This window comes from Tetrahymena thermophila, assembly GCF_000189635.1.
Source record: "Tetrahymena thermophila SB210 genomic scaffold scf_8254179, whole genome shotgun sequence".
Classification (NCBI taxonomy): Eukaryota; Ciliophora; class Oligohymenophorea; order Hymenostomatida; family Tetrahymenidae; genus Tetrahymena; species Tetrahymena thermophila.
Window position 1 is genome coordinate 7,712 of NW_002476081.1, and position 15,557 is coordinate 23,268.

The 15,557-nt window shown below is 22.8% G+C and overlaps 4 protein-coding genes across 4 annotated transcripts in view; 1 reads left to right on the forward strand and 3 right to left on the reverse strand. All coding sequences in view use genetic code 6, as the record gives it.

The window, feature by feature from the left end:
- Positions 1-2,098, reverse strand: part of TTHERM_001220318 (kinase domain protein) — an 8,825-nt gene extending 6,727 nt beyond the window's left edge. The window contains exons 1-7 of the mRNA XM_012800490.1: positions 2,027-2,098; positions 1,920-1,969; positions 1,572-1,661; positions 1,184-1,273; positions 790-879; positions 396-485; positions 35-124 (exon numbers count right to left, since the gene is read on the reverse strand). Of these exons, the coding sequence (XP_012655944.1) occupies positions 35-124; positions 396-485; positions 790-879; positions 1,184-1,273; positions 1,572-1,661; positions 1,920-1,969; positions 2,027-2,065 (539 nt within the window). The 5' untranslated portion in view covers positions 2,066-2,098. The remainder of the gene's footprint in view (positions 1-34; positions 125-395; positions 486-789; positions 880-1,183; positions 1,274-1,571; positions 1,662-1,919; positions 1,970-2,026) is intronic.
- Positions 2,099-3,304: 1,206 nt separating this feature from the next.
- TTHERM_001220319 (protein kinase) lies at positions 3,305-7,289 on the reverse strand (the record flags this gene model as incomplete). Its single annotated transcript, XM_012800491.1, has 14 exons — positions 3,305-3,780; positions 3,934-4,150; positions 4,242-4,364; positions 4,430-4,486; positions 4,556-4,707; positions 4,759-4,799; positions 4,853-4,934; positions 4,990-5,071; positions 5,133-5,322; positions 5,688-5,959; positions 6,019-6,176; positions 6,489-6,642; positions 6,942-7,102; positions 7,232-7,289. 14 exons carry the CDS (start codon positions 7,287-7,289, stop codon positions 3,305-3,307), a joined length of 2,223 nt encoding a protein of 740 aa, XP_012655945.1.
- A 2,570-nt stretch (positions 7,290-9,859) lies between these two features.
- TTHERM_01220320 (hypothetical protein) lies at positions 9,860-11,721 on the forward strand (the record flags this gene model as incomplete). The annotated part of the gene is made up of 3 exons (XM_001025757.4): positions 9,860-10,275; positions 10,459-11,437; positions 11,686-11,721. The coding sequence occupies 3 exons, from the start codon at positions 9,860-9,862 to the stop codon at positions 11,719-11,721; spliced, it is 1,431 nt and encodes a 476-aa protein (XP_001025757.4).
- Positions 11,722-12,175: 454 nt separating this feature from the next.
- On the reverse strand, positions 12,176-15,039 carry TTHERM_01220330 (Noc2p family protein; the record flags this gene model as incomplete). Its single annotated transcript, XM_001025758.2, has 7 exons — positions 12,176-12,867; positions 12,924-13,360; positions 13,419-13,606; positions 14,095-14,193; positions 14,257-14,340; positions 14,405-14,545; positions 14,608-15,039. 7 exons carry the CDS (start codon positions 15,037-15,039, stop codon positions 12,176-12,178), a joined length of 2,073 nt encoding a protein of 690 aa, XP_001025758.2.
- Between the last annotated feature and the right edge of the window lie 518 nt (positions 15,040-15,557).

Sequence of the window (15,557 nt, forward strand, 5' to 3'; positions counted from 1 at the left end):
ATATCACAATCAAAAACAAATAAACTGTTATTACCTTATATAAAGTTCCAAATTTGATAGATTAGTGCACTTTCCTAAACCAGAACCTAAGGCTGATGTACCTTCATCACCAATTTGATTATCCCTTTTTAAATAATGAAGAAAAAATAAATTGTTAATTAGTTAGTTATAAGTAAAAAATGAAGAAATATAATGAAATAATAATAAATTAATTAATTAATAAAGGTGAAAGTTAAAAAATGAGTTAAATTAGTAGATAGATAAATAAAGAAATAAATAAATAAAAAAACACAAGCATAATAAAAAAGAAAAATAAATAAAATAAAAGAGTTATTTATAAATATTATTTTAAAATTAAAAATCATCACAATTCAAGACAAATAAACTGTTTTTACGTGATAAAAAGTGTCAAACCTGAGAGATTAGTGCACTTACCTAAACTAGATCCTAAGACTGACGCACCAATTGCACCAATTTAATTTTTCCTTTTTAAATATTCAAGAAAAAATATTTAGTTAATTAGTTAGTTAGAAGGAAAAAATGAACAATAAATATGAAATAATAAGAATTTAATTAATAATAAAAGTAAAAGTTGAAAGTTAAAAATGAACTAAATAAGCAAAAAAATATACAAATAAAGAAAAAAGTGTTAGATGAATAAATAATAAAAAGAAAAATAAATCAAATAAAAAGCTAATAAAAAAATTAAAAGAGTTAATTTATTGTATTGTTTTAAATTCATTTTTATATTCAAAAATATCACAATTCAAGACAAATAAACATTTTTACGAGAGGTCAAGCACCAAATTTTAGATTTTAGTGCATTTGCTTATACCAAAACATAAGCCTTATACTCCTTCATCACCAATTTAATTTTCCCTTTTTAAATATTGAAGAAAAAAAATATATATTTAGTTGATTTGTTGACTAATAGGTAAAAATTTAGAAAAAATATGAAATAAAAAGAAATCAATGAATTAATAAAATAAAAAGTTGAAAATGAAAAAATGAGTTAAATTAGCTAAAAAATAAAGAATCAAATAAAAAAAACACAATCATAATTAAAAAAAAAGAAAAATAAGTCTAATAAAAAGCTAATAAATAAATAAAAATGTTTATATTTCTTTAAATTGATTTTTATATTCAAACATATCACAATCCAAAAAAAATAAACTGTTTTTACATGAAAGAAAGTGACTAATTTAAGAGATTAATGCACTTTCCTAAACCAGAACCTAAGCTTTATGCGCCTTTATTGCCAATTTAATTTTTACTTTTTAAATATTGAAGAAAACATATATAGTTAATTAGAAGTTAGAAGAAAAAAATTAAGAAAAAATATGAAGTAATAAGAAATTAATTAATAAATAATTAAAGCAAAAGTTGAAAATGAAAAAATGAGTAAAATCAGCAAAAAAAATAAGAATTAAATAAAAAAAACACGTGCATAATTAAAAAAAATAAAGATAAGTCAAATAAACAGCTAATAAATAAATTAAAAGATTTATATTGTTTTAAACTCATTTTTATATTAAAAATATAACAACCCAAAAAAAATAAACTGTTTTTACGTAAGATTAAGTGCCAAATTTGACAGATTAGTGCACTTTCCTAAATAAGAACCTAAGTTTGATGCATCATCATCACCAATTTTATTTTGCCTTTTTAAATTTAAAAGAAAAATATATGATTTAGTTAATTAGTAGGAAAAAATGAAGAAAAAATATCAAATATAAAAACATAAATAGTTAATAATCAAAATAAAAATAAAATTGTATGAAAATAAGTTAAAATAATTAAAAAATATATTTATGAATAAAGTAAATAAATATGGATGATAATTTTTAAATAATAATGTAAATCACATGTAAATTAAATATAAAAAAATATTAATAATAATATTAGTAAATTAAATATACTTTAGAACAATAGATATAACCTAATGTAATTCAAGTGAAGAGTTTAAAAACTTATTTTATTAAAAAAAATAAATTTAAATAATATTAATAAAAAAATAAATATTTACTTATTCTAGATTGTTAAAAAATTATCTCTATTATATCATTTTTTTTTCTTCAAAATATTGTTGAGCAATCAATTTATAGAAATTTAATTAATTATAAGTATATTAATGAATCAATTTATTATTATATCAAATTAATTTTAGTCAAATGAACAAATAAATTTTAATAATTATCAGATACAAATATGTAAATTTGCTTATAGGAAGAGAAGTCACAGAAAAGTTCGTTCAAGTAACTAACATTCATTATTAAATCTTAATTTTTCTATTAAAAATTCTTATTATAAAATTAACAAGAATCAAATTTGGTTATGTATGTATGCATTCAGTGATATATAGGTTGATAAAATTCTATTTAATTAATGTACTTAAATTTTGATAAAATTCTATTTAATTAAATTAAAAATTTGATTAAAAAATTATAAAGATTAAATTAAAATAAAAATTCTATATTATTTTTATATAAATTAATTTAAAATACATCTGCCATTCAAAAAAATAGCGATCTCAAATCACTAAATTTTTGAATGTCATTTGGCTATATTTAGATTTTATTAAGTTTTAGGAATAAGCTTAAGGTTTTAAAAGAAAAAGGATATCAAAATCTATAGACAAAGATTATATAAACAGACAATAATTATGTAAAAGTATATAATGATTTATGGATATTTATATATTATGATGATAGTGATTATTTAACATTATACTTACATTTAAATACTTATTGAAATTATATTTATTTTTTTATTATTTACTCAATTATTATTTTTATTTCTTATTTTTCTTTTATAATTTTCTTAATATTTTTATTATTACTGCTTGTTTATCTTTCTAAAATAATTTAAAGTTTATTTGTTAAAATGATATCTACTTTATATGTAAAAGGGTTTTAATACTATTTTACTTCCTAATCAAGTTGATTGTAACCAATTATTATTATTATTACTTAATTGATGTTCAATCCCTTAACTTTGAGATATTACTTTTCAAGTTATATTTATTATTTAATTATTAGCTATATGAATGTTGCTTTTTTAAACTATCTATTAGAAATATGTTATTAAATTAGCTCGAAACATTATTTATAATTAACAATTTGTCAAAAAAGATTCATTTCTTATGATATATTTACTCAATGAGCTTATTTATTTTGAATTATTTCCTTTGAATATGTTTGTTATGTGATACTAAGATTTTTTCTTCAATTTTAGAGTCAATTCATTGAATTTTTTACAAAGCTATAATTTTTCTACATAATATTTAGGTAATAAATAAAAGTGCTCAATTTATTTTAATAATTGGTTAGCTGCTTGGAGCTGATACAGAATAATAATCTCCTTCTATAGGTTAATCATTTACTTTGAGTTTAAGCGAGTTTTATATAGTTGATTAAGTTTTTATTTGCAAGTTATTTTATAAATTGCTATTATACTATTAACTCATTGAAAAACTGTTTGTGTTATAGTTATTTTAAATACCACTACTACCATTCCCGTTATTATTAAAGTTATTATTTAAGCTACTGCTGTTATTATAAGCATTCATATTCACATTATTATGTTGAGTATTTAATTAATTTGTTGGAATCTTTATAAATGAGAAGTTATTCTCTCTATTATCCTAGTGTGCATTTGGAGAAGGAGGCATAGACACCATTTCGCTATTTGGATAGTCTGAAATTTCTAAAATCTATTTCATTTTCAATTCAATAAATTGTAAGTTGTCTTATATTTATTCGTCTCCTTTTTCTCCATCCTCTACATTTTTTAAAATAATAATTTTAATATTTATTTATTTTTTTGTTTGAATTAAGCTATAAAATAAATATTTCTAAAAACAATTTCAAAGTTTTTGTAAGCTTCGATTCTAATGAAAATTTTCTTTGTTGTATTTTTAGCAAGCAAATTTACCTAGAACAGAATTGGCGATTATGATAGCCGCTTGAGGATTAGGCTGAATGAAGTTAAAAATTTAAGAATTGCTAAAAGATTTATCATCAACAAAGGACTAATTATCATCTACTGAGAGCATTTTTATATATGACACTTTACTGCCAGTGGTAGCTCCTCTAGCAAGTGGTTCGTTGGTTAATTTTTTAGGTAAATTTGTAGGAGTTTTAAGACTTTTCTATATTTTTATTTTAAGTAAGTAAGTTTATTAAAAGCATTTAAAACATCTTATTTATTTAAAAGTGTTTTAATAAATAAAAGTAAAATACATTAGCTAGTAATTAATATTTTTCCATTGGAGAGTGAGGATCTAATCTTTTACTGATTTCGTCGGGATTTAGGTCTCTTATTGATGTGCTAGATGGTGAAGGAAGGAATTTAGAGTTCATATACTAATTAATAATTAAATAAATAGAATAAAATGAAGTTTATTAGAATAAATTTAATAAGGAATTACTTTGCCTTTATTTGTAGCTCCATCACTCTTTTGCGACTTAAATGACTTCAGTTCATGCTGTTTTTAAAATTTCAAATTTTAATTTTAATTTGAATGAATAAATCGATTAATAATTAAAAAAATTACATATTATGTATTGTTAGTAGAATTTCCACTAATTTCATAGAGCTTTGAATTAGCTCTACCGCCTTTTCTCGACAATTGAGATGTTTGCGAATATATTGTTTTGTCTTTCATTGAAACTTGAAGTTAAAGACTCCTCTCTTCTTGTTCAGCATCTATTTTTTATTATATTGCTATAAATAAATGTATGAAATTAAGTTAATTACCTTTTAAAAATTTGTGCTTTAAAAGTTCTGCTGCCGAAAGTCTATTTTAAATTAAGCTTAATATCCTTTTTTATTTAAAAATTTATTTATTTACCTCTTTGCGGGATCAATTTATAGGATGCTATTCAAGAAATCTTAAAAATCCTTCTTAATTTTGATTGGAATCTAAAATTTTTCTTAAAAAAAATATTTAAATTGATTGTATTGATTTGATTTGAGTAAATTTCTTACTATTTTCTTTTAAAGCTTTAATAACTTAATCTCTAGTCATTAGATCGCCTGTTTTCAATACCCATGGATTACCAGCCATCATCTAAATTGAAATGAACATATTTAATCGTTCTATTTTTTAATTAATTAATTAAATAATTTACTTCTAATATTACTATTCCAGCACTCCATATATCAGATTTTGTGGTCAGCTCATTATATAACAAAGTTTCTGGGGCACTGCTTGTAGACTTCAAGTAGTCCATAACTTGAATAGATTTTTTAAAGATATTCAAGTCAGTTATTTTAATGATAGCATCGTTATCAATCAATATATTTGAAGCCTTAAGATTGCTTTTTTATGTTAAAAAATTTATGATAAAAATGAATTGATTAATTAGATTAAAAATTTGCTATTTTTTATGGTTGATATTAATTTTAAGCAATTATTCAATTTTGAGAAAAGATAAGCTGAAATTATTAATTGATAAGCTTTTTTTTTACCAGAATCAATTAAAACACAAATTAACATTGATATTACAAAATTTTTTGATTCATTAAGCGACTTTTATTTGAAATTAACATAAAAATTTTTAATTTGCAAGCTAAAAAGTTTTGTTTAAGTGATTGGATGTATTTTCTATATTAAAAAAATTAAATGTGCAAGCTAACAAATAAATAAATAAAAAAATAATAAGTTTAAAACTATAAAATATTACCCATGGACTAGACCATAGCTATGAAGAAAATCAATGCCCTTAAAAATTTGTCTAGCAAAAATTGTAATCAGTTTCTCTTAAAAGGTATTAAAGCTTTATATTATTTTTTAAATAGATTCCCCACTAATGTGCTCATAGACGACATCAAGACCATTTTCTTGCTGATAAATGCAATAGCATCTGCAGAGATTTGAGCACTTCTAAGAAGCGTCAATCCATTTTTACTCTGTAATTTAATCGCGTATAAACCCATCATACTAATCCTTTTTGTACTTTAAGAGTAAATAAAATTTAAATACTTTTATTATCAAAATTTAACTAAATTATTTACAGTTTTTACTGCATATAAATGTCCTGTGTGTTAATGAAGAGCGCTACACGTGCTTCCATTTGGATCTAGAAGGTCCCCTTTTCTGATGTAAGCAGGATCGTTTAGTTATATTGCTGCACTGTAATTCGATGATAAATCATTATAAGTATATTTACCTCCTTTAATTTAAAAAATTATTAGTTTCTACAAAATCTCTTTACTAAAATTTTTATCAATATTTTAAGCCAATAAAAATGTATTTTTTTCAATAAAAAATCAAAGAAAGTATTTCAAAGATTCTTTTTCTTTTATTATAAACCAAAATCGTTTTATATATTTTGTTATCATGCATTTTATTAAATTAGTACTAAGTATTCTTTGTTAATATTACAATTATTTGTAGTTAGTTTATTATTTGTTTATCCTTTTAAAGTGGTTTGTTTCTTTTATGAGAGTCAATAATATCTTTAAATTATTTAAATGCTATTTACCAGTAGTATATTTTGATCCCATATCATAATCTCCCTGACTTAATGTTGTATCGCTCTTGGTATAACCATATTAAGGTCCTAGTTTTTCAATTTCCTTCAAACTCTCTTGCATTGTGTAAAATTATTTTGTAGAAGTCTTCTGCTCGTACGCTTACTGTTAAAATTAAAAGAAAAAAGGATTTAAAAGCTAGAATATTGAGCTATCAAACAAAGATGATTTTCATATAAATTAAATCGAATTCTTTTTTTAGCAGCATTTCCATTAGTTAACCTTCATATTTACGAAATATTTTTAACATTGTAACACATCTTTATTTTGTTTGCAAAATATCTTTACTGAATATTAAGATCATTTATTTATTTATTTTTTAGATCATTTATTTGAAGTAGCTGCAAAAGAAAATGCGAGACAACTTATTATGCAAAAAAAAGTAGCTTTTTTGAATGATTTACTTCATCTATATGAGGACCCACACTTATATTAAATTACTAAATTAATTTTGTTGTTTTTTTCTCAGTGATCAAAGTGACGTTGTCAGAAATCTCGTCTTGATTATCGAATTTCATTGTAGATTCTCTAATCATCATTTAATTATGGTCAGACAAGTTGATTTCTAAAATATTTTACAAGAGAAAGCATTTATATTTAGAATGAATTAAACAAATTTGAGAATTTAAAAATGATCTCTTATTTGGCTTTTTCGCTAAATCTTTTAAAATGGATTAATTGATCGATTTTATACCATTTATATAAACCTGCTAGATATTTGTTTGGGTGCAGCATGAAGACTGACTGCCCATATTGCTTGCTTGCTAATGAGATAGCTATCTATATTCGACTTGTATTCAATACTTGGTTTTAGCGCTTATAAATTTTTCCTTCTTTTCAAGAATTTTTAGAGATTCTCGAGAAGGTGCTGTCTCTCTTTTTATAAACAATACCCTTCTCTTTTTCTTTCTTTATTTATTTAATGAATGAATTGATCGCTTGCTTGCTTGTTTGTTTATTTATATACGAATCAATGAATTGCTTGATTGATTGCTTTGTTGCTCTTCACTTCTTTATTCACCTAAATTTTAACTATTTTATGAATAAAACTCTTAAAGTGAGTGAGTCAATGAGTCAATGTAAATATTATTTGCTTATATTATTTCTCTTCTTAAAGCTTAGACTATTGGAATGTACAAAACTCTATTCGCAATATTATTAACTATTATAATTATAATAATAATCAATTTCTTTTAATAAACTTGCTTACTATCCCATAAACTAATTGTTATATTGTATGTATCAAATCATCAAAAAATCATTCTCTCCTTCATTCATTCTTTCGCTACTTTAATAATACATTCAAAATAATTTATTCATTCATTCATTCATTCATTCATTTATTCATCGATTAATTCATTGATTATCTAATCGCTAGATATTTATTACTTTATAAATTGCTGTCAATTTTAATTTTAAGACTCTATTTTTTTCTCAATAATTTTTGCATAGTCTTTAAATAAATTGGCCTACTTCAAACAACCTTTATTTTTTAATTTATTTAATGCTTGTTTCTCGCATTTTATTTTCCATAAAAATTATCAAATATTATTGATTGAACTTTACTAAACTAATTTTATCTAGCTAAACATTACAGCATCATCATAAATTATCTAAAAATCCAAATTTATTGCTGAATTTCATACAGAGTGCTAAATTTATTATGAAAAATTTTTAAAACATCCTAAACGGCTTTTCAATTGAGCTATGAATTAATTTAAAAAAACTTAACAAACAAATTAATTATTTGACTTACAATTTCGAGAAAATTAAAAATTCTGTATTATCTATTTTATAAAAATGATTAAAAAGTGAAGATAATTTTTATTAAATTATCTAGAAGCATACTACGAAATTAATTTAGCTTGCATTTAAACTAAAACCTATTGAACAAACTCATTAATACATAAAACTCAATTTAACAGAAGAGATATTTGAAGAGAAATTTAATTTACAATAGTTTATATCTAAAATTAAAATATTTATAGCTGACTCTCTGCTTACTTTATTAAACCATCTTATTTTGATTGATAATAATTTATATAAAACTACAAAAATCTTTTAACCTTCTAAAATTTATTTAATTTTATGTAAGTTAAACAAAAAAAACCATACATTAGAAATCAAATAATTTAAAAAATAAATCAATATTTTTATATAAATAAATATGTATATAATATCTTTTTAGAAAATACTAGATTTAATAAAGCTAAAATTTACAATAAATGAGTGAATTTAAAGTTTTATCTATAAAATTATTTAATTTCCTAATTCATATTTAACTTTAAATTATAATAGTTGTAAAATGCCCTCAACCAATAATCAAACCTAACAATTAGCATTAAATAGGTTTGCAATCAAACCATATATTTATTTTTTTATTATTGATAAATATAAACATGTTATCATTCATTAATAATGATATAAAAATGAAAATAAATTCTATATAATAAATATTTATTACTTTGTATTTAACTTAATTTATTTTAAATTATAAAATTTATATTTACTGTTTTATTTCAAACCCTGTCTCTGTTTGTAATTTATAAATCAAAATTAAAAGTTTCATTTTAAAGCAGGTAAATAAGATGTCTTAACTGAATTTAAGGTGATCTTAATATATGAACCTTTACAGTATTTAACTAGATAAATTTGATTGATCATAATTGTTAAATGAATTTTCAGAGTGATATATACAAATTAAGCTCACTTGTTTATAAAATAAAATATAAATTTAAATACTATTTTAAATTCTAATTAAATGATCATTTATAAATTATTTTATGCTATTTTAGTCAGTCATAAGTTTCTAAATAAAGGGTGAGTAAGATTAAATGATAATAATTAAATAATTCCTTTTGGTAACTTTAATAATTTATTTATTTATTTATTTATAGATTTTGCTAAGAAAATGTAAATAAAATATTTAAAATAAACTTAAGGGTAATTATTTAAATAGTATAAATAAGTATATGTTGCGGTCAAAATAAAAAAATAGATTTAAATACTAATTTAAATTATAAATAAATAGGGATTTATTAATTCTTTTATGCCATATCAATCAATCAGTCAGTCATAAATTTATAAATTAATGAATGAATGAGGATGTGTAAATGATTGTTTTATTAATAGATTGAGAATATACTTACTTATATATTTTGCTAAGAAAGTTCTTTCAATTATTTTATAATACTATTTTTGATTTGTAAATTTGTAATATAGAATAAGGAGAGGTAATCAAAAAATAAATAAATAGAACTTGTCATTTAAAATTTAAGGAAGGGAATTAGAAAATTAATAGATAAAATTCATAGATAGCTAAATGAATAAATAGAAAGAAGTTAGTATGCCTGCCAGCATTAATGAAGAAACGGATATTTTCTTGAACTATCTAGAGAAGCGCAAGAGAAATTTGAAAAAAAAGCTTAATGAGATAGGAGAATTAAAGTAGAAAGATAATTTAAATTAAGAATAAAGTGAAAAGGTGAATTAAGAAGAGAATGTTTAACAGGAAATTGATCAGCTAGCTAAGATGAGAGATCATTACATTATTTCTCACTAAAAAGCTCAAAATTAAAACACTGAAATGATTTGTTCTAAAAGTTCAGAAAATTTATTATCTGTTTCTCTTCGCAATTAAAAGAAGGAGATTTTTGAATTTATTTCTGATACTCTTTTTTATTCAAGACTAGCTTACCAAAATCGCATTGAATCAGAGTATTTAGCAAATCTATTCAGGTAAAATTACATTGTGATAAAATATTTTTAATCAATAAATAAATATTTCATTCAATTCTATTTGAAAATTATTTGAAATTTTATTTTTGTTGAATTAATTTCCCTCTTTTAAGTGTCTGACTGTCTGTCACTTAGTTGAGTCAATTTATTCGTAAATAATCATTTCAAAATGAATTTTTAAAGGGAGCATTTTTTGGGAGAAAAAAAGATCCTAGAAGAGACAACATACGGCTAAGAAAAGTAGCTCATGGAATAGCAATTAAAAGAAATATTTGATTAAGATTCCTAATTTAGATAAGAGCTAAAAAAAATTGACCGATAGATACTGAAAGAGAGGATTTAACCTTAAATATTAGAATTGGATGAAGACTTCGAAGATGATAACAAAGATAATTCATCAAATGTAATCAGAGACGATCAAGATGAAGAAGAAAAAGAATAAGTTGGTTCTATGGATGAAGCTTTAAAATAGCATCCAACTTTTTACCAGATGCATTCCTAGAATTACGACGGAGACAGTGAAAAATCTCACACTGAAAACGAGTTAAATATTAAAGTAAAGCAAGGTTGTGAATAATAGTAAAGCTAAGAATCCATTTAGTTGATAAGCAATAACACTCAATCTTAACAAAGCAAGAATTAGTCAGGCAATAGAAATTACTATGGAAACAACTACAATGGAAAATATTTCAGAAGATATAAATAAAACAGATATAGAGAGGAGAGATTTGCTTATGTAAGAAGAAATAAAAATGCAACCAGCAATAATCCAAGTGAAGTATCAAATAAAGATCCCAAAGTCTTGAACAATAATGAATATGAGAGTGATGTTCCTTTCTAAAACTAAAAATAAAATAGTGGAGAGGAAAAATATTTTAGCCATCACCACCACATTAACACAAACGATCATGTTAGCTGTGAAGATAATAACATCAAAAGTAACCACTCCGATAACTAACTCCATAGTAAAAACCATAGCTCATAAAATGCAAACAGCAGTAACAATAACCTGAACTATAATAGCAACACAAGTTTTAATTAGCACAACGATTCGTTTTAGTAAAATAACACTAAGCACTATAATAAAAAGCCTTACAACTCTAATAACAGAAGACAAAATCCATATCGTAAAAACAATGACTACGACACCGACAGAGAAAAGGTAATCAATTAATTTCTATAACTTTTAAAGCTTTTTAATAAATCCAATAAAGTAAGTTTTAGCCATTTAATTAAAATTTCATTAACCTAGCAATTAAGCAAAAAAAGCAATTTGAATTAATAAATGAAAATATTTTAATTAAATGAATTATTTTAAAAGTAAATTTTATTTTTAAAGTCTAAAAACAAATTTATTGTGAAGATTTAAAGCGAGTTATTAAATTTAATATTTTTTATTAAATATTTTAGGAGTAAAAAGATGGGTATGGATATTATAAGAAATGATACTGTAAATATTCATTCATGATAGTTAGTATTTTGCTCATATTTGTAATTTAAATAATACTAATAAGAAGTAATTAATTAATAAATAATAAAGTGTTTTCTTTTAATAGATAAATGAAAAGGAAATCATTATTTTAACCTAAGCTTATTACTTAAGTAGAAAGTTTGTAAGTATGAAGTAATTAATTAATTAATCAATTAAGTAAGTAAGTAAGAATGAAAGATAGAAAGATAGAAAATATATAATTGAATAACAAGTTATTTATAATTAAAGAAATATTATTTATATATACATTTTATATCAAAAGAACCAAAATTGATTCCTTAAATTTAATTTATTTATTTATTTGCTCATTCACTTTTTCAGTTAGTTAAACAAACAAAAAAACAATCAATCGATCAATCAGTTGCTCACTCACTTACTAATTCAATCATTCTCTCACTAGTTTTTACTTCACTTTCTTCTCTTTCCAAAATTTTATTTCTTATTATTTCTGAAATTCTTTTAATTCTTTCCTCCTCTGCTGAATTTATTGTTTTTGTTTCTATTTTTAGTAATTTGTTTTTTCTTATTGCCATGTTAGAATTATTGTGATTTTTAGTCACCCTTTTTAGATTTTTTAAAATTATCTTATTTTTCTTCAACTTCCTCTTCTTATTCTTCTTCACCTTCTCCTTCTTCATTTTCTTCATCTTCGTTATCGAAATCATCTTCAGATAATTAATTATCATCATTATTGTCGTCTACTTCATCAATCAAATCGAAGTCAGGTAAATCATCAGGATCACCTTCATAATCCATGTTTTCAAAATCGTATTCTTCTTCATCATCTTCTTTATTGTCTTCTTCATCAGAGTCCTTGTAATTTTCAGGATCGAAAGCGTCACTGTCACTCTCATCAGCGATATCTAAATCTTTTTTGATTTTCTTTTTCTTCTTATCAGTACCATCGTCTCCACTTTCATCTCCACTCATATCTTCGTCTTCTTCATCACCTGCAGCTTCATCTTCTCCATCATCACCTTCATCGTAATTCTAATCCTTTTCAGCCAAAATTCTTTACTTAATTCTAGTTTCTCTTTCACTGACAATTTTATTTCTTAATTATTCCAAGGGAGTTTCCTTAACATCTTTGAAATTATCTTCTACATTATTTATTATCGAACTTACAAATATGTTAACAAAAATAAATTAAATTTACCTGAGAATTTAGCATCTTGTTCAATGTTTTTAGGAGCAAAATTGACACCTTTACGCTTGCTGAGAACAAGATCAACACTAGCTCTGATAGTCTTCATGAGTTCCTTAATTTGCATTTTATAAACTACAAACTAAACAGAATCTGAAAGCTTTTTTAAATACTTAATATAATTGTAGCACATTTCAGGGAAACCAATATCTCTGCTGTAAATAGCTAAATATTCAGCAGAAAGATCAAGACCAAACTTGAATATTTCATTCCATAAAACGTTAGTATTTTTATATTTATTATCAATCTTCAAGCTAATGCTAAAATCAAAAGGTTTTTTAGTAGATTGGGTTTTCTTTTTTCTGAATTCACCAGAGTTGAGAACATCCTTGATCAATTTCAAAGTAGGAATAAAAGTGTCAGTCTTCTAAGCGATAGAATTTAAGCATCTTCATAATAAATAAATAAATAAATTAAATTAATTTTATTTAAAATATTTTTATTTACTGAATCAAGTGGAACTTCAATGGGACGTATTCTTGAGAGTTACTGAATTAGTTTACACCAATAATAAGTTCAACTAAAGGATAGAGCAATTATCCTAAATCTTCATCAGCAGGTTATCTGCTAATAGTCTAACTCCAGAGCTTTAGTGAGTTAATTACTTACCAATTAAACACTTTCATTTCATCTCCCTTTAATTTCAAATTTAAAAATTTAGAATATATTCTTTATAAAGCAGCAACATTTGATTTGATAAGATAATCATTTTAATAAAAATAAGAATTTAACTTTTTATTAACATTTACTTTAACTCTTTAAAAATACCAAATATTTTTTATTGAATTAAAAAAAACTATGGATTGTATATAATTAATGCTTATTTGAAAGAATCCCTATTGTATTTTGGTTTTATTATTTAATTTATATTCTCAGCAATCAAAGCTATTCGCAACTATTAAAGTATTTAATAAAATGTTACTGTATTTAATTTTATTCTAAATAAAACAACCAATTATTTTAGTTAAATAACAACTAAATTCTTAATATCTATCTGTTATTTATTTTTAAACTAAAATTTTAAATATCTATCTGCTGTTTAGTTAGTTATTGGGAATTACCCAATTATCGTATTTAAAATCATATCAAATAATTATGCTGCTGAAGTATTGTAAAAACTCACCTTTTTTGCCATGTTATCTTTGAGAAGGACTGCAATTTATCTTAAATATGAGAAACCAATGTAGTAAGCAGCGTCTTTATGTTCCATCATCAATTCAGTCTATTAAAAAAAATAGTATTTTATAGAATGTAATACATTTATTTATATATTTTTTATAATTACATAACAGTTGATCATAAAGATAACAGATTCATAAGTTCTCCAAGATACGTGTCTAACATTTTCAAAATAAGCAGCATAGACTCTCTTTATATTAAATAGATAGAAATTATAATTTTATTTGATTTATTGCAAAAATGTTTTTTGTTACTCTGAAAATCTTATCGACTTCTTCACTCTTGGTATTTTTACATATTCTTCTTATGACGATGAAAGCCTTCAACTTCAACTTTAAGTTGTTGTTGGTTGCCCACAATTCAACCATGTACTTTAAAAATCTCATAAAAAGTTTCTATTATTGAGAAAAAACATTAATTGTCTGTTGAAATTATAATTAATTATTTATTGCTTTACCTTTAAAGGGAACATGAAGTCTGTAATAATTGGGTAAAATGTGAGCATGTAAATTAACATGTCTTCGTCATGAACATTTTCAGCCATTTTGACTATGTTAAGAAGGTAGACTTTAAGCACAATATCTAACTTTCTAGAAGAAACTGATTCTAAAATTTAACCATCTTCGAGTTTTAATAACTTCTTAAGAAGATAGGGGAATCTCTGTAATGCAAAAGTAACAACCTTGTCATAAACGGCTCCATCTTCAATGATAAAGTCCTATTCATTTTTATTCTCTTCGAGTTCATCTACATTTTCATCTTCATTCTGAGAGACGCAAATACGGAAAATTTTGATAAAGTGAGCTATTGATTTTTAAGTAGGCTCCTTTTCTACTTTCTGAATAATGTCTTCTACACGCTTTAACGAAATGACCTTGCTAGCTACCATTTTATTTTGAAAAATATGTTGTTGGATTGCCCTATTAATTTTCAGTTTAATTTTGTATCAAATTAAATTTATCGAAAATATATGTTAATTTATTAATCTATTTATATATATTTGCTTGCTTATATTGATTTACTTTTGTTTGATACATATTCAATTAATAGCATTCACAAGAAAGACTATACCAAATTTTCTATTTATCTATCAAGACAAATCCTTCATTCATTTCCATACTAATTTATTTTTTTCTTTTTGAGCAAATCTACTTTTTATTTATAATTAATTGTTTTCTTTATCTCTAGCAAATCATTCATTCATTAGCTTGATTCATAATATCTTTAATATCTCAAAATTCTACTTTTCTTTTACATTAAAATCTAATCCCTCATTTCGTTTTTTTAAAATGTTTTTATTCGAATGTTATTTTATTTTCTAAGTTTATCAACAAATTTTAATTAAATGAAAACCATTAATTAAAATAATATATTTATTTTATTCAAATAATAATATAAATTATCACT